The 19,736-nt window shown below is 34.1% G+C and overlaps 2 protein-coding genes across 2 annotated transcripts; one reads left to right on the top strand and one right to left on the bottom strand.

The window, feature by feature from the left end:
• The first annotated feature begins 633 nt into the window (after window positions 1–633).
• On the top strand, window positions 634–1,587 carry LOC112783922 (protein FAR1-RELATED SEQUENCE 5-like). Its single transcript, XM_072231271.1, has one exon. It carries the CDS (start codon window positions 634–636, stop codon window positions 1,585–1,587), a length of 954 nt encoding a protein of 317 aa, XP_072087372.1.
• A 14,680-nt stretch (window positions 1,588–16,267) lies between these two features.
• LOC112784331 (uncharacterized) lies at window positions 16,268–19,456 on the bottom strand. The gene is made up of 2 exons (XM_025827484.3): window positions 17,984–19,456; window positions 16,268–16,585 (listed from the first exon to the last, which is right to left on the bottom strand). The coding sequence occupies exons 1-2, from the start codon at window positions 19,259–19,261 to the stop codon at window positions 16,508–16,510; spliced, it is 1,356 nt and encodes a 451-aa protein (XP_025683269.1). The 5' UTR covers window positions 19,262–19,456; the 3' UTR covers window positions 16,268–16,507.
• Between the last annotated feature and the right edge of the window lie 280 nt (window positions 19,457–19,736).

Below are 19,736 nucleotides of genomic sequence, written 5' to 3' on the forward strand. Positions count from 1 at the left end.
GCTATTGCATTCTTGGTTCTTTTTACCATTGTGGCATTTGATGCCCATCCTACCGACTATGCTAAGAAAGTTGATATTTCTGTTTGGTTTTGTTTAGCTATTTTTTGGATTTATGTTGATCATCCCATTCTTTTCTCTTATTTTTTTATGGAGAAGCATCAACACTTTGATGTTGGCCTTTTATTTTGAATGAATGAAATTCAATGATGCTATACTAGATCGTAGAAGTTTTAATGATAAATAAATTTTTAATTGGCTTAAATCTTTGGTTATGATAGATCATAGAAGTTTGTTAATGATTCTTATTTAAGCAAAAGGGTTTTGTTGATTCAATACCTAAGAGTAGTTGAGATACTTCACTCATTACATTTTGCATCTACTTTAATGAGATTTTGCACACCTTATTCAGCACAGTCTGCACCCATCTTAATGAAAATTTTCACACATGAATCAAACTGTTTGCACCCACTTTAATGAGATTTTGCACACATGTATCAGATAGTTTGCACCAAGTTTAATGAGATTTTGCACAACTCACTCGGCACAATTTGCATCTACCTTAATGATATTTTACATACATGAATCAGGCAGTTTGCACCCACTTTAATGAGATTTTGCTTTACCATCTGATGTATGCTTACTTTTGTACAAGATGTGCCCAAGGTTGGCATGTGTTTTGGAACCCTTGATGATGCAAATCAATTTTATCAGAATTATGCCAAGCGCGTTGGTTTTGTTATTAAGATAAGGTTTACCCGAAGAGTTGGTAAAGATAAGGTTCCTAAGAATCAAATGATCACTTGCAATAGGGAAGGAAAACGCAAGTCTAGAGTTTCACCAATAGAAAAGACCAACTCTAGAACCAACTACAATTTCCCCGCGAGGATTTCTATTAGGTTGAATAAGGAGGGTCTTTGGGTTATATCCAAGGTGTGTTTGGATCATTCACATCCTTGTGATCCGGAGATGGCAAAATTGTTGACACCTAATAGAGAGATGAATATGTACATGTGTCGAGTCATTGAGAGGAATGATGAAGCAGGCGTGAGACCAAGCAAAACATCTCAAGTGTTGGTGGATGAAATGGGAGATTTCTCTAAGATAAGCTTAATGGAAAAAGATGTTAGGAACTATTTCAGTAGAAAGGTACGCAATGTTACGGAAGAAATGGATGCTAGGAAGATGTTGAAGTATTTTACACGGATAAAGGATATGAACTCTGATTTTTATTTTAATCTTGAACTTGATCAAATCAAGCGTTTCAAAACTATATTTTGGGCTGAAGCTCGAAGTAGAGCAGCATACGAGTACTTTGGTGATGTAGTTTCGTTTGATACTACTTATAAAACTAATCGTTACAATATGCTATTTGGTTCCTTTGTGGGGCTTAATCACCATGGTAACTTAGTGCTTCTTGGGTGTGGTTTAATGACTAAGGAAAATTTCGGCTCGTTTACTTGGTTATTTAATGCTTGGCTTAGATGTATGCATGGAAAGGCGCCTAAAAGCCAATGCCTCGGAATGCGAGCTGGAATTGAGAATGTGATGCCAGGACACGTCATAGGTTATGCATTTGACACACTTTGAAAAAGATTCCAAAAAAATTCAATGGATACAAGAGATATAAAGAGTTACAAAGTGATTTAAATAATATTGTTTGGGAGTGTACTTCAGAAGATGATTTTCAAAGTCAATGGGACGATTTTTTGATTGAATATGGTCTAGACAATAACAAATGGCTATCAGGTACTTCTCTACACATGAATTTTTATATTTTGCACATAGGAATTAGTATATCAGTATTTTGAAAGTATAAAGTGGCTATCATATTCTATTTGCTAGAATTCTAACAGGTTTCAATGTGCCTCTAGTATAATTTTCTTATTCTAATATTTTCTAAGTTTCAATGTGTTATTAACTTGTTTATGGCAACATTTGCATCCACTTTTGTTAAGTTTGCTCACAAGAATTTTTTTTATGTATATTTGTTTACTATGATACATAGATATCTATGAAGAAAGACATTGATGGGTTCCAATTTTTTTTACCACTTTTTTTGGGTTGGTATGCAATCCACACAACGAAGTGGGAGTATGCATTCATATTTTGATAAATTTTTAAATAACAAGAGCTTGTTGATTTAATTTGTCAAACAGTATGACAATTGCCTTGGATGGAAGGAGGAACAAGAAAGAAAGGCTGATGTTGAAGACTATAAATCAATAATACCTTGTGCCACTAATTCCTTAATAAAGAAGCAATTTCAAGGTGTCTATACTAATGCAAAGTTTAAGGAAGTACAAAAGCAATTTAGAAAGAAAGTAAATTGTATTTTGCACATTATGAAACTAGTTTCTACATCTAAAGTCTATTCTATTTGGAGGATGTATCTACTTCTAAAGAGAAGGTTTATGAAGTTATCTACAATGCGAAAACGAGGATATTACATGCAAGTGTCAAATGTTTGAATCAAGAGGTATATTATGCTGTCATAGCTTGGTTGTCCTAGGGCATGAACGTGTGAGAGAAATTCCAAAATACATTTTGACCAAGTTCATCAATGTATAAGTTCATCAATGCTGAATTGAAGCCGATGATTTTGACTAAGCTATCTAATTGAAAAAGAATTCTCCAACCTTATTATTTTAATAAGGGTAGTGTATATGTGATGATAGTAATAATGTGTGTAGTACTTTTGAGCTGCCTTTTGTTTTTGGATGAAATAATTGTAATGAAAATTTTACTTTACCATTTTCTTATTGATGAGTAGTGCATGCATGGCACTTCTTGCTGCAGTAACCAAATAATGATTACTTTTTTTTTTAACATCTGAAGGGTGAATCAAATACATGTCAAGGCACTCCTTGCAAGAAGGACAATTCAATCAAGAGGAGAATAAACATGATGGAAATAGAGGTAAAAAAGACACATGGACATACTATTTTTTATGAATTTATTTTGCTAGCCATGTTATTTTTTTTAATTATTTAAATAGACTTTTGATGTAAAAATTACTATTTTAAGGTATATATAAAGGATAATCAGTTGTACTTTATAGTTAACTGATGCAGCTTCTTTAGTAAGCTACATGAGTGTTGAATAGAACCTTACCAAAATGTTAGGTGCTGCTAAGAATTTCTAACACCAGGGGATAGGGTGTGATCTGAACATGAAATATGATGTTTTTCCTACCAAATTCCAAACTGTTAATACTATTATGACTCTAATTACTTTAATTTGAGCATGCGTGCATATACATATAATCTAAAATATTTTAGGCCAAGTTATACATGAAATATTTTTATAGCATACATTTCTTGTTTTGGGCCAGCAAATTTGTATTTTTTGGGCCAGCAAACAACCAGTTAGTATTTTTCTGCACCAAATAAAAAAATATCCAAATGCATATAGAGAGCGTGAGTACATGCTCTTTACCTCACACGTTCTTCTTCTTCGCAAAATCCCACTCTCTCTCTTTGTCGACACTCTTACAGTGCGCTCTCTTTCTTGCTCTCAACGCTGATGAGCACTCTCAACGCGAATTAGTCTTCTTGAGCTCGCTGTCCATCGCCAGTAGCGTCTCCAATAGAAGTGGCATTACTCTCTGTGACAGCATCTCTCGGCTCTCTATAATTCCCTTTCGTTTCTACTGATGCGATATGCTTTTGCAAGGTTAAAATTTGTATTACTAAAAAATTTTAATGTGAAGGTTAATTAGTTTTTATTTTTGTTCATTCATTGCTTTCTGCAACATTTTGCTTCTCGCTTTCATTTCTAGTGTATCTGAGCTTTGGTATATATATTGTATACAGTGAACCAACTGGGACAACTGCAACAGGAAGTCAGACTCTGCAACCAAAATAGATTGGCTTAGCATCATTGTAATATTGATCTCTTTGTTTAACTCAAATTTGAATTGTCATAGAATTGCTCTTTAAACTTGGTAACTGTAAACTTCTATTGTGTATTTGACCTTGAGTCTCTGTCTTAGATAATCTGTTCATTACTGGTGTCATCCTTCTGTATCCATTCAAAATATGACTTAATGTTTCCTGTCTATTCATGAAAATCTTTAAGCACTTTATAATAAAAATATCTTTTGATTTTGATTTTGATTCATCATATCTTGTTTATGAAACTTAGGTACTTTTAATTTATAAATCTTTGAAAAAATTCATTATGCCATTATCTTAGTTACTTAACTGGTAATTGACTTTTGACAATGGCTACTGTTGGCAGAGGTTTGTTGTGAAAATACTGGCAATCGTTACTGATGCGTTATGTTTCTAGTTGGAAATGTACAATTGATTTGTAATGTGACTCGGTTTTTTATTTGTGTTTGTATTAATAATATGTTTTATTGGTTAATCAAACAATACATCAATTGACTATTAATCTTTTTTGCACCCAATCAATTGACTTATGTGCTTTCATAAAATATGATTAATATGCAGTGATCATTTGAAAGGGAAAAAGATCCAAATATTAAGATGCCGCAAAAAAGTACAAATACAAAGAAATCTGAAACATGAACAAGAAGGAAAATGCAGTAGGAAACTCTTGAAGAACTAACATCTCAGGTATATTGTGTGTTTATTACTTGCAAAGTTATTGTTTTAGCACCTATTAAATTTTATCTATCTGATTTTATAACAGTTCTTTGCTTCTTTGTTTTCTTCAATAGTTCAATTTGTACTTATCTATTAGACAATTTATAACAATGAAGCTTTGGTGCATGATATAAAAGCACTCTTACACTTATTTATGGTGCGCTTGCTTCTGATTATTTGAAAAGTAATTTTACAGTAAACTTGTGTCCTTAGAAATGCTTAAATTTCTCAGAATTAAGATCTTGATTATTGGTTGTAGTCCAATTTTGTTGTTTCTGTTATTGGTGGCTCAAGTTGTCTTGCTACTTATAAAATTTACACAAAAATGTGAGAAGTGAGAACGGATTTTTTTGTTAATTAAAGAAAAAAAGAAAAGCTTAGTTTTGTGAAAAGAAGCAAACCAAAGGCCCCCTTAATCTATGTCTGGTGTGACTGAGTACAATCTTGAATTATATTAAAAAATTAGATAGGTAAATTCGTTGGTTTAAATTTCAATTATTTGGTTTTAACATATAATTATATATATGCTGGATATGGATAGTGTGTATGTGAAATTCATCCGTGCATATGTGATGTTCATAACTTTTGATGTAGTTCATTGCTCATATTTTTGCACCCATTTTAATGAGATTTTGCACATCTTACTTAGCACACTTTGCACCCATCTTAATAAAGTTTTGCACACATGAATCATACAGTTTGCACCCACTTTAATAGATTTTGCACACATGAATCAAACAATTTGCAGTCACTTTACTCAAATTTTGCACATATGAATCAGACAGTTTGCATCCATTTTAATGAGATTTTGCATACTTTACTGATCACAGTTTACACCCAATGTAATGAGATTTTGCACACATGTATCAGACAGTTTGTACCCAATTTAATGAGATTTTACACACATGACTTAGCATAGTTTGCATCCATCTGTATTTGTATCTGAATGCGAGTACTACTGTTATTATGATTATGATTATTATTATTATTGTTATTGTTATTATTTTTCAAACAAACCATGGTTAAATTGGGTGGAGATTTTTTCCTTTATGTTTGCAGAAATTGATAGAATATCGTTGTTCTCCCAATTTATTTTTCACAACGATAAATTCACTTACAAAAGAGAAAAAACTTGAAGTGGATAAAATGGAATTCTCATCCTTAAAGACTATTCAAGATTAGAAAGTTTATAGGCGGTTATTCCTCGCACTTGCTAAAGCATATAACAAAGCCACAAGCAAACTAGAATTAGTGGTGGGGGATATCAATGTGACAATAGACAAAATTGCGGAAGCTCTAGGATTACCTTCAATTGGTAAAAGCTTTTCAGAAGAAGAAGAATGGACTTCAGAACAAGAAAGATTGGTTGCCCCGTTGAAGTCTGTGAAAAATCCATGGCTACAAGAAATATTACATTCTAGATAATGTAATATTTCAACATCTAACGGGAGAGATTACTTTAAGAGAGCATTTACAATGTTCATTATTAACTCAATTTTGGCACCGAAAAGTATCCCTGTCATATCTTCAAAGCACTTACGTGCCATTGTTGATGTAGAGAACATCACAAGATACAATTGGGTAAGATTTGTGTATGATGAGCTTATGAAAGGGGTTGAAAAATTCAATGAAAAAAAATACATTAAGCATTGATGGTTGTCTTTATGTTTTGATGGTAATCAATCTATTGTACTTATCTTTCTTTTCCTTTTTCGATTTCTCTTTTGATGATAATCATTACATTTACTATTTTGCTTGTAGATTATCTATTACCATAAAGACGCATTTGGAGATAAGAAAAATTATATGGGGCCTCCACCATCATGGGTTGCTTATTAGGATAAAGAAAAGCTTGACCAGAAGTTGATACAGGAGTTATCAAAGCAAAGGGCGACGGTTTGTTTTATCTATTTTATCTTGTTAATTCAATATAGATTTTTTTTATCTTGTCACCTTCTCTTTTCTTACAAAACCTTTATTTTTGTGACTATTATTGCACGGTATTATTACCCTTTTAATTAAGCAAGGTGTTGTTGATGCTAAATTTGCAAAGAACACAACAAAAGCATGGGGGACGAATGAGCTTAATAAAAATGATAATACAATGAAGGAGAAGAAAGAAAGGTAAATAAATAAAGTTTGGGGTATTATAAATGAGAGGACTAAAGCCTATGAGTTTTACAAACACTCTTTATCACTAATTAAACGTTTGGTACTACTAGAGATTTCTAATATTTTGCTTTTATCTTTATGCTACCTTCAAAGCTCAGTAATTCTTGTTCTAAGGCTACCTGTAAGTTTATAGATTTGTTTTATTTTGATTTCTTGTTTATGAATTTGATGAAGAAAATAATGACAATAAAATGTCAAAGAAAGAAGGTAATGTGTCAGATGAGGAAAAAGATAAAGGAAAGTAAAAATTAGTTTGATTTATCTTTTGTGATAAAAGAAAATATAAAGTAAAATATAAAGTGTGTGCTTTTTTATAGTGATGTAAAGCAAGATGAGAAAAAAAATGTCCAAACAAGATAAAAATAGTGTATGTCTTTTTTTATAGTTATAATTTTTTTTTATTTGTCGTTGTGTAAATCTAATTATTGTTTATATTGATATAATAGGTAAGAGGAAAAAGATGAAAACAACACGAGATCGCCAATAAAATTAGTAGAAGAAGCTGAACCAAACAAATTAATGATGCCTAGCAATAGTGTATTGTTTCTTGTTTTGATAGTTCAATGTAATTTTTGTTATGTAATACTAGTTATTATGAGTATTCTACACTGTTTTGACTATGAATAATGTGATTATATATGAGATTTTGCAACTATTTTAATAAGATTTTGCAGACCTTATTCAGCAGAGTTTGCACCCAATTTAATGAGATTTTGTACACATGAATCAAACATTTTGCAATGAGATTTTGCACACTTCACTCAGAATATTAAAGTGAAAAATCTCATTAAAGTGGGTGTAAAATTTCTGATTCATGTGTGCAAAATCTCATTAAATTTGGTGTAAATTATGCTGAGTAAGGTGTGCAAAATCTTATTAAAGTAGTTGCAAAATTTCATATATACTCACATAAATCATTGCCAAAACAGCGTGGAATACTTATAATAACAAATAGTATTATGTAACAAAAATTACACTAAAATCAAAATAAGAAACAACAAACACCAAGAACTATAATTTATACCCATATTGCTAGGCGTCATTAATTTGTTTGGTTCAACTTCTTCAACTAATTTAATTTGGCGATCTCGTACTGTTTTCATCTTTTTCTTCTTCCCTATTAAATCAATACAAACAATAATTAGATTTGCACAACGACAAATAAAAAACGAAATCATAACTATAAAGAAGCATATACACTATTTTTTATCTTGTTTTGACATCTTGCTTTGCATCACTAGAAAGAAGCATATACTTTATATTTTACTTTACATTCTCTTTTATCACAAAAGATAAATCAAAACTAATTTTACCTTCCTTTATCTTTTTGCTCATTTGACACATTGCCTTCTTCCTTTGACATTTTGTTGTAATTATTTTCTTCATCAAATCTATAAATAAGAAATTAAACTAGTCCAAATCTATAAACTTAAAGGTGACCTTAGAACAAGAATTACTGCGCTTTGAAGCTATCATAAAAATAATAGCAAAATATTAAAAAAATCTAGTAGTACCAAAAGTTTAATTAGTGGTAAAGAATGTTTGTAAAACTCATAGGCTTCAGCCCTTTCATTTATAACACCCTACAACTTTATTTATTTACCATTCTTTCTTCTCCTTCATTGTGTTATCATCTTTATTAAGCTCCTTCGTTCCCTTTTCTTAGCCAAATTAGTTGGTGCTCTTGTTGTATTCTTTGCAAACTTAACATCAACACCTTACTTAACTAAAAGGGTAACAATAATAGTCACACAAATAAATGTTTTGTAAGAAAAGAGAAGAATGTGACAAGATAAAAAAAACCTATATTAAATTAACAAGATAGAATGGATAAAACAAACCGTTGGACTTTGTTTTGATGACTCCTGTATCAACTTCTTGTCAAGTTTTTCTTTATCCCCCAATAAGCAACCCATGGTGGTGGAGGTCCCATATAATTTTCCTTATCTCCAAATGCGCCTTTGTGGTAATAGATACTCTACAAACAAAATAGTAAATGTAATGATTATCATCAAAAAGAGAAATCGAAAAAGAAAAAAAAAAGATAAGTACAATAAATTGATTACCATCAAAATATAAAGACAACCATCAATACTTAATGTATTTTTTCCTTGAATTTTTCAACCCCTTTCATAAGCTCATCATGCACAAATCTTGTCAAATTGTATCTTGTGATGTTCTCTATATCAACAATGGCACGTAAGTACTTTGGGGATGTGACAGGGCTACTTGTTGGTGCAAAAAATGAGTTAATAATGAACATTGTAAATGCTCTCCTAAAGTAATCTCTCCCGTTAGATGTTGAAACATTATATTCTCTTGAATGTAATATTTGTGAATATAATATTTCTTGTAGCCATGGGCTTCTTACAGACTTGAACGGGGCAACCAATTTTTCTTGCTCTGAAGCCCATTCTTCTTTCGGAAAGCTTTTAGCAATTGAAGGTAATCCTAGAGCTGCCCCAATTTTGTCTGTTGTCACATCGATATCCCCCACCTCTAATTCTAGTTTGCTTGTTGTTGTGTTATATGCTTTAGCAAGTGCGAGGAATAATCGCCTATCAACTTTCCAATTTTGAATAGTCTTCAAGGATGAAAATTTCATTTTATCAACTTGAAGTTTTTGCTTTTTTGTGAGTGAATTTATGATTTGGTGAAAAATAAATTGGGAGAAGAATGACATTCTATCAATTTCTGCAAACATAAAGTAAAAAATCTTCACCCAATTTAACCATGATTTGTTTGAATAATAATAATAATAATAATAATAATAATAATAATAATAATAATAATAATAATAATAATAATACTCGCATTCAAATACAGATACAAAAGGGGACAAACTATGCTAAGTCATGTGTGCAAAATCTCATTAAACTGGGTACAAACTGTCTATATATGTGTGTGCAAAATCTCATTACATTGGGTGCAAACTGTGAGGAGTAAGGTGTACAAAATCTCATTAAAGTGAGTGTAAACTGTCTGATTCATGTGTGTAAAATCTGATAAAAGTGACTGTAAATTATTTGATTCATGTGTGCAAAATCTCATTAAAGTGAGTGCAAACTGTCTGATTCATGTGTGCAAAATTTCATTAAGAAGGGTGCCAAATGTGCTGAGTAAGGTATGCAAAATCTCATTAAATTGGGTGCAAAAGTATGACTAATGAACTACTTCAAAAGTTATGAACATCACATATGCACGGATAAATTCCACGTACACACTATCTAGCATACATATAATTACATGTCAAAACCAAATAATTGAAACTTAAACCAACGAATTTACCTATCTAATTTTTTAATGTAATTCAAGATTATACTTAGTCACACCATGCATAGATTAAGGGGGTCTTTGGTTTGCTTCTTTTCACAAAAACTCAACTTTTCTTTTTTGTTTTAACTGACAAAAAAATCAATTCTCACTTCTCATATTTTTGTGTAAATTTTATAAGTAGCAAGACAACTTGAGCCAGCAGTAGCAATGTAACAGCCTACTACACAGAGCCACTTAAGCCGTAAAGCAGAGGTGGTGTGGCATTATGATCTCTAAAATAAGATATATACATATAGTAGCAAAAAGAATATAATAAACTAGGAGTCTTGAAAAATGGGTGAAACAAAATTCGCGAAAATAAAAGCGCAACGCTCAGGAAACGGGATTACTTGCGTGCGAATAAAACTAAGGTTCATAAGTATAAGTAAACAGAAAGTGAGAATAGAGAGTCAAGAATATAAAATAACTAGCTCCTGACTCAGCCTGCGAAGCCAAGGCTGGCCGGAGAATATTTACATACATATATACATCTCCCATCAACCCAAAATACAAAGATAAAACCTTAACTCTCCTTAAACCTCTAAGAGGAACAAAATAAACAAGTTATTCGGAGAGAAAGCTAAGTACATATATACATAAGCTAAACAACAAAAGAACCCAGAACCACTTCACTTCAGAAGTCCAGATGCCTACCGAGGAGCTTCCTGACTTGCATCTGAAAAATAGCAACACAGTATGGGGTAAGAATCAGAGGTTCTCAGCACGATAAAGACACCACACACATAATATATAACCTAGAAATGTCAAAGACAATCCTAGAACGCTGACACTTAAATTATAAAGCTTAAAATACTAAACAGAAACCATAAAAAGGGGTAGGTATCTAGGAAAAATCTAAACTCATCTTAATTTAATCTTAACCTTAACCTGACCACCTTTCCTTCGTTCCTCCGTCTCCAGTGAGTTTGCACAGATAGACAAACTGACAATTACAAGCACAGGTAGGAGACAAGTAGTGCAAGTAACGAATATAGCAATTAACAAAATATATACAGTTAGGCACTCTCAAATAATGCATATCAAACAAACAAACATAATGCACATGATGTATGCCTGTCCTATGGCTGATGAGGCTCATCTGTCGGTTATCAAGCCAACCCGACAAGTCCGAAATCCTTGGACTGTCCCTTGTCGCACATCCCCATGAGTCTATGCATAGCTTTTTCTCATTTCATTCATAATTCATACATTCATACATTTATATATAACTTACTCAATGGGGGATATCCATTCCCGAGAATTTATACGTGCCCGGTCACCCTTACGACGTAAGGTCAACAGAGTATTGAGTCTCAACCTGGAACACGTGGTGGTAAGCCACGGTTCTATACCTAGGAAAACTCATATCTCAGATAACATTAAATTCATAAGCCGTATAATATTCATAACCATTCGCATTCATTACATAATCATTCGTCATAGCCATGACATCATATAGCCGTCATACATACACAATCTCATAACTCATCACTTTTAACCTTTACTTCATCCCCAAGTTACCCCTATTTCTTAGCTTCAACTTACTACTAGAGTTACTACTATGATCTGGGGCTAAAAGAGTGAAAATAGAGGTTTAAAAGTTTGAAATTTGACTTAAAAACACAAAAAATCCATTTTTGTTGAAACAGGGGCCACGCGTATGCGTGGGCGTGCGGAAATCCTTGCTCGCGAGCACAAGTCCCCTGCTCGCGTACGCGAGAATCCCAACCCGAAAAGGTTGGTCGCATCACGAGCGACTGGTCGTGTACGCAAATCTTAGGTCACGCATACGCGTGGGCGTACGTTTTTCCAAAAATTTTACTAAGTCTGAGAAAGCTGCAGAATTCTCATTTTGGACCTTAAACTTCCGACGCGTGTAACTTTTTCGTTTTAAAACATTTTTCATCCGTTCTTCGAACGGCGTCAACTTCACGGACCTAATTTTCATATAAAATAGATTTGAAATAGTTTGGGGATCCGAAAACCAAGTTATGACTCGTCGAAGTTTAGCCAAAAATCAATTTTTCACAAAACTTCAAAACCTCAACTTTCTTAAAAACCAACCTCAATTCAACTTACCATACTTATAAATCCTCAACACAACACATCTTCCTCGACACCACAACAACCACCATGGTTTTCCATGTCTCAAATCAACAAAGTCATGCATCAATCTCTCAATTACATCAACAAAATCATAATTCACCAATTCTAGACATATACATTGATGTCATCAAGTCAATAATCATCAATTCATCAATTCACATCCTAATATTTTCATGAATAGCAGTCTTCCAATCAAACACACAACTCGTATTACAAATCATCACAAGGATACTAATCATTAAACATTCATTTACGTTCCAACCTATCCTATGGTCGCCTAACCTAAGTTTTCACAGAACATTATATATTAAATATGCGAAACATAAATCATACATTGGCTAATTTCCACGTATTACCTGAGACACCATCAAAGAGGAACCAAATACAGCTCCAAGAATCCAAAATCCCCAAAGTAATGGCATCCAAACTCCACCAAGTCTCCAATGTATTCGATCAAGCTCCAATTTAACAATTTCAACTCTAATTCAACATAAACTCAAACTAGTTCATACAATTGAACAATTTAACACTAGGGCACACAAAATTAGACGAACCACAAAGGTTTAGAGTTTCCTTACCTTACTCATTGATGATTGGAGTATAATCCAACAATTATCCAATGTTAAATTGCACCTAAACCACCAAAATCATTAAAATCACTCAAAACTCAAACCAATTTCTCACATAAAGGGGCACAGAGAACTGGGAACGAATTGGAGAGAGACTTACCACTTTGTTCAAATAGAATTGAAGAGGACTCTAAGACGAACGCGTGGCCATAAACGGCTCATCAATCAGAGCTCCGGATTGAAAGTTACGGAGGATTGAAGATTAAGTGAGGGTTAGGTTTGGTGTTCTTGTTTCTTCCTCCCCAAAACTGATTCCAGCGTGTTTCATATGTGAATGGAAGAGAAATGAGCTAAAGCTCATGGGTATAGGTGGCTTGGGTTGGGCCTTGGGCTCAGTCCAACCGGTTCGGTCCATCCGGCCTAATCTTGGGCCAAATTCTTTAAAATTGGTGTCAAAATTCTTTTTTTAATTAGCTCTATTCTATTTTATTATAAAATTTATATTTCTAATTTTTTTATTAAAATTTAATTTATTGGTTAATTATTCGCCAATTTTACGGATTTTACAAGCAGAAACAACGAAACTGGACCACAACTAATAATCAAGATCTTAATTATGAGAAATCTAAGCATTTATAAGGACACAAGTTTACTGTAAAATTACTTTCCGAATAATCAGAAGCAAGCGCACCCTAAATAGGTCTAAGAGTGGTTTCATATCATGCAACAAAGCTTTATTGTTATAAATTATCTGATAGATAAGTACAAATTGAACTATTGAAGAGAACAAAAAAGCAAAGAACTGTTATAAAATCAGATAGATAAAATTCAGTAGGTGCTAAAACAATAACTTTGCAAGTAATAAACACACAATGTACCCGAGATGCTAGTTCTTCAAGAGCTTTCTGCTGTATTTTCCTTCTTGTTTCTGTTCCAGATTTCTTTGTATTTGTACTTTTTCGCGGCATCTTAATATCTGGATCTTTTTCCATTTCAAATAATCACAGCATATTAATCATGTTTTATGAAAGCACATAAGTCAATTGATTGGGTGCAAAAAAGATTAATAGTCAATTGATGTATTGTTTGATAACCAATAAAACATATTATTAACACAAACACAAAAAATCTAGTCACATTACAAATCAATTGTACATTTCCGATCAGAAGCATAACGCATCAGTAACGATTGCCAGTATTGCCACAACAAAGCTCTGCCAACAATAACCATTGTCAAAAGTCAATTACCAGTTAAGTAACTAATATAATGGCACAATGAATTTTTCCAAAGATTTATAAATTAAAAGTACCTAAGTTTCATAAACAAGATATGATGAATCAAAATCAAAATCAAAAGATATTTATGATAGAGTGCTTAAAGATTTTCATGAATAGATAGGAAATATTAAGTCATATTTTTGGGTGCCATTATGAGTTTTTCTTACATATTTTGAATTGATACAGAATGATGACACGAATAATGAACAGATTATCTAGGACAGAGACTCAGGGTTAAATACACAATAGAACTATATATATGCTATTTTACACCTACCAAGTTTAAAGAGTAGTTCTATGACAATTCAAATTTTGAGTTAAACAAAAAGATTAATATTACAATGATGCTAAGCCAGTCTGTTTTGGTTGCAGAGTCCAACTTCATGATGCAGCTTTCCCCAGTTGGTTCACTGCATACAAAACATATACCAAAGCTTAGATACACTAGAAATGAAAGTGAGAAGCAAAGAGTTGCAAAAAGCAATAAATGAACAGAAATCAAAACTAATTAACCTGCATATTAAAATTTTTCAGTAATACAAATTTTAACCTTGCAGAAGCATAACACATCAGTAGAAACGAAAGTGAATGTATAGAGAGCTGAGAGATGTTGTCGCAGAGAGTTACACCGCTTTTATTCGAGACGCTACTGGCGATGGACAGCGAGCTCAAGAAGATTGATTCGCATTGAGAGTGCTCATCAACATTGAGAGCAAGAAAGAGGGCACATTGCAAGAGTGTCGAGAGAGAGAGAGAGAGTGGGATTTTGTGAAGAAGAAGAGCGTGTACTCACGCTCTCTATATGCATTTGAGCTTTTTTTTATTTGGTGTAAAAAATACCAATGTTGGTTTTTTGCTGGCCCAAAAATTAAAAAATTGCTGACTCCCTAGTAAAGATTTTTTTTATTTAAATTAAATAAATATAGTATTTACCAAAATAAATAAACGTTGAAGAAATCACCAAAATACATCCTCAGTCACATCTCGGGTACTGAGGGTCATTGTCCAAAATGGCCACATCTCGGGTGCACTGACCCCGTGCTGTGATAGGGTGTCTGCGAATCATATCTCGGATGCAACCGTGATATGAACATAAGCATATCTCGAATACATTGCACCCAAGATATGCAAGTCACCCATTGTGATCGTAGGGCATCCGTGGAAGAGATAGAGTCGGTGGATGGTTGGTCACAGACTTCATATCGCGTTCGTCTGACCGAGCGTACATGCGATTGCGGCCTGTTCCAGTCATTGCATTACCCATGTCGACACGCCCTGGCAGCATGTGCAGCTGCGAGGGTACGGTGCACGCTTGAAACCCAACTCAGCCATGCGAAGGAAGGCATCGGGAAGGCCGGTATCCACTCGGATCCGGAATGAGATAGATGCCATTGAGCGTGCGAAAGAGATGTGGGCTCTGCCGTGGGTGTCCCAATGCGCCCCACTCGGATCCATGACGACGCATGCAATTTAGGGTTTAGGCCATTTGGTTTCAATGTTGTCACTTTGATGTAATGGTTGTTATTAAATGTGTTTAATGTGTAATGAAACATGATTTCTGTATAACTAGTTACTTTCGATATTATGGGCCCATTTTTTATCTACAACGTTACAATATTTTCGTAAAAAAGCATTCACCAAAATGGGTAAACAAATAGAGGACGAATCTGGTAATACCATGATAATTTCCCCTTATCTCGGATGCACTGACCCGAATCAGAAAACGCACATCTCAGGTGCAGTGTATCCGAGATATGCTTATATTCATATCACAGTTGTATCCGAGATATGATTCGCAGACACCCTATCACAACACGAGGTCAGTACACTCGAGATGTGGCCATTTTGGATAATGACCTTCAATACTCGAGACGTGACTAAGGATGTATTTTGATAATTTTTTCAATGTTTATTTATTTTGGTAAATACTATATTTATTTAATTTAAATAAAAAAAATCCCCCCTAGCAATGCTGAGTTATTAAATGGGAAAAAAATGACTACATTCTAAACAAAATATTGACTGTTTATACATTTTCTTTTATTTAGTATTTAGATGATGTTTAGAAAGGTTAATAGCTAGTGTTTAGAAAGATTTGGGTGTTAACGTAGTCTTTAAATGATGTTTTTATACAAAAATACAAAGTGCATTACTGAAGTACTGAACTGAATAGTATCTTAAAAGATAAGTACTTGTGATCATGAAATAGAAAGCTGCTAACACCAAACTCAAACATTAGGTCTATATAATATATTATCATCATGATTTTATATGTAAGTTGAGAACAAGAAAGCCAAAGAGAACACATTTAATATAGGGAAACAATTCTTCAAAGCTCAAGAAATCACAGTAACAGCCAAAACACACTGAAAAGTGACACAATAATGGGCCAACCCTTTATTTAGTAGAGAACTATGGGATGACCTCCATTCACAAAGTGACCACAGGTATTTTGATTTAATCATCACCATAGCGATGATGATGCCTGTTGCGATGCTTCTTCTTCTCATCATCATCATCATCAGAGTCATCTCCCTGCAATGGTGGGAAATGAACACAAGATTAATATGAATTTGAATCGAAAAAAACTGTATTTAGAAAATGTCAATGCTTCAAATTATTAGGAAGCATTTTAAAATGCAGATAACTTGGATAGGGAAAATCACTTCATATAAAGGTGGACATTGTTTGCCAATACTAGATATAATTTTGAACCCAACTATACCAAGGAATTAGTTCCAAGCACAATCCAACCTTCATGGAATTTTAACAAATGATGCTAGATCCAGAACACAAAATTCAATTGACCTGTATATGTTTTGCAAAAAACATCCAGGGGAGAACTCGACGAATACACATATAGATGCCTTGCACCATTACATGTACAGATTTCCATCATGTATACACTAAAAGGTTCCAAATAAGGTATAGCACTTCAGTGTATGAGTAAACTAATAATGCGAACAGCAGGTATTACTATTTTACAAAAGAAAATCGGGAAATTTCATAATTGAAGTTAAATAATTTATTCAAACAGAGAAAAGTTAATAAAGAAAGTTTGAAGAGAATTAGAGGTCACTATATGATCACAATTGGAGGTTTTGAAGTTTGAACTACAAAGATCAAGGGTTCATCTAAAGTATTAATCATCTAAACAGAGCAGAAAATGAGAAAATACAACCCATTCCTCCATTATAGTATCTCATATTCTCATATCTGCCTGAAAAGGTACAAGGGAATAAAGAAGGTAAAATCTAAATAAATGTATATCCGAGTCTTGAAATTGAATACAAAACCACTTAAATTTACGGTGACCGGTTGGGATTACTGCTGCTTTTCAAAAGCTATAGCAGTTATGTTTGGTAATACAAAGCAAAAGTTACCTTCAATAAATAAGCATAAGCTACAGAAAATAGTATTTGGTGAAATTGCTAAAATTATTTAGACTTTTTAATTATGAAAGCACAACAAGAACAAGTATTGATTATACAGGGAGAATATGAAATGATGAGCACAAAATACTTGCAAAATCCTTCTACTTCATAGGAAACAGGAACAAATTCACACATTCAAGCTCAAAATGCGTTATCATTTCAACCATGGAACAAATACAATATCTAAACTGCGCCATTAAGTTATACAAATCGTTACGAGCTTCTCCAAAAGTGCCACCAAAATATAAACGAACAGCATTACATCAACTAATCAAAGCAATCAACCAACTCCATAGTAACAATGCAGTTAAAGAACAATCTAACTAAAGTTTTGAAACACAAACAATAAAGCAAAACAAGCTCCTATGAGTCTATGAAATTAATAAGCTACATACTAACAAGCTACACTATACAAAGAATTGCAATTATCAGAAAGTTGCAATACATCAAAATTTAAATGTGCAACCAAGTAATTCATGAAATGTGATTGATGACTTACATATTTCTTGCGTCCAAAGCTCTCTTCGCCCTCTTCGCCGCCATAGCTGGGCTTACGGTACCCCTCTTCCTCAGAGCGGCCATAACCATAGCTTGGCTTCTCCTCGTACTCACTCGTCCCATAACTGACATTCTCCTCCTCATTCTTCCTCCCATATTTAGATTCCTGTCTCCGTCCACCACCGTACCCGGATCCATATTCAGATTCCTGTTTCCGGCTGACATCATACCCGGATCCATACTCGGAGGATCCATACTCAGATTCCTGCTTCCTACCACCACCATATCCCGATCCATACTCAGACTCCTGCTTCCTACCACCATAGCCAGAACCATATTCCGACTCCTGCTTGCTACCACCATAACCAGAGCTGTATTGTGACTCTTCCTTCCTACCACCATAACCAGAACCATATTCTGATTCCTCCTTTCTACCACCATAACCTGATCCGTATTCAGATTCTTGCTTCCTACCATAACCTGATCCATACTCAGACTCTTCCTTCCTACCACCATAGCTGGATCCATATTCGGACTCTTGCTTCCTACCATAACCAGATCCATATTCAGACTCTTGTCTGTTACCACCATAGCCAGATCCATATTCAGATTCCTGCTTCCTACCATAGCCGGAACCATATTCAGACTCTTCTTTGTTACCACCATAGCCAGAACCATATCCAGATTCTTGCTTCCTGCCATAACCGGATCCATATTCTGACTCTTCCTTGTTACCACCATAGCCAGAACCATATTCAGATTCTTGCTTCCTACCATAACCGGATCCATATTCAGACTCTTGCTTCCTACCATAGCCGGATCCATATTCAGACTCTTGCTTGTTACCACCATATCCAGATCCGTATTCAGATGCTGGCTTCCTACCATAACCGGATCCGTATCCTGACCCGGAATCCTCATTGTCGGGTCTTCTGCCGTAGTCTGGAGATGGCCGATCATAACCCGATCCTCCGGTGTATCCAGAGGCTCCGCCGGCGGGGGCAGGACGGGGCTTAGGGCGGGCATAGCTGCTGTACTCGGTGGCTTGGGCCTCGTCACCGTAAGCGGAGGGTTCGGAGTTAGAGGAGTATTGAGGGCGATCGTAGTCGAAGGCCTCGGAGGAACCGGAGATTGGGTAGCAGGTCTCATCGGAGGGAGGGAAGGGACGGCCATAGGTGAGGCTGATGTCGTAGCCGCCGCCGTAAGGGGTGGGATCGTACTCGTCCCAGTCGTCGACGGTGTCGTCGCCGCTGCGTCTTCTTCCACTGAGGTACGACATTGTGTTTGTTGATCAGATCGGTTCTTTCTCTCTCAGGACAAATGGAACGATGATTGTGGATAGAAGAAGAATGAGTGGGATTTTATTGAATTGATTTTGATTGATTGAAAGCGGAAACAATGGAGCGAAGGTTCAGGATAACGAGATCGATGAAACGACATCGACATTAACGTTTTGTATACATTAATTGTAGTTAAATGTTAAAACGTGATTAGGCATTATTAATTTATTATAATTAAGCCATTCCTACATAAGATCAAGGTTCTGAAAATTAAACCGATCATCGAACTATTTTATTTATTGGTTTATTAGTTTATAAATTTAATTGGTTCGATTATAATTAAATCGAAAAAATTGTTTTATAAGAAAATAATAAATAAAATATAAATAAACACACCAAAATTATAATCAATTTATAAACTCAGTTTTTTTTAAAACACTCTTAAAATATGTTTTCAAACACTTTTGTCGAGTT

This window comes from Arachis hypogaea, chromosome 20 (genome assembly GCF_003086295.3).
Source record: "Arachis hypogaea cultivar Tifrunner chromosome 20, arahy.Tifrunner.gnm2.J5K5, whole genome shotgun sequence".
NCBI lineage: Eukaryota > Viridiplantae > Streptophyta > Magnoliopsida > Fabales > Fabaceae > Arachis > Arachis hypogaea.

What these genes read in the sequence shown, in the direction of transcription:
- LOC112784331 (XM_025827484.3), bottom strand. Translation starts at nt 19,261, where the DNA reads ATGTCGTACCTCAGTGGAAGAAGACGCAGCGGCGACGACACCGTCGAC. An exon ending in GCTTTGGACGCAAGAAATAT is followed by an intron (nt 16,586 to 17,983) that starts GTAAGTCATCAA and finishes CCACCATTGCAG; the next exon opens with GGAGATGACTCTGATGATGA.
- LOC112783922 (XM_072231271.1), top strand. Translation starts at nt 634, where the DNA reads ATGCTTACTTTTGTACAAGATGTGCCCAAGGTTGGCATGTGTTTTGGA.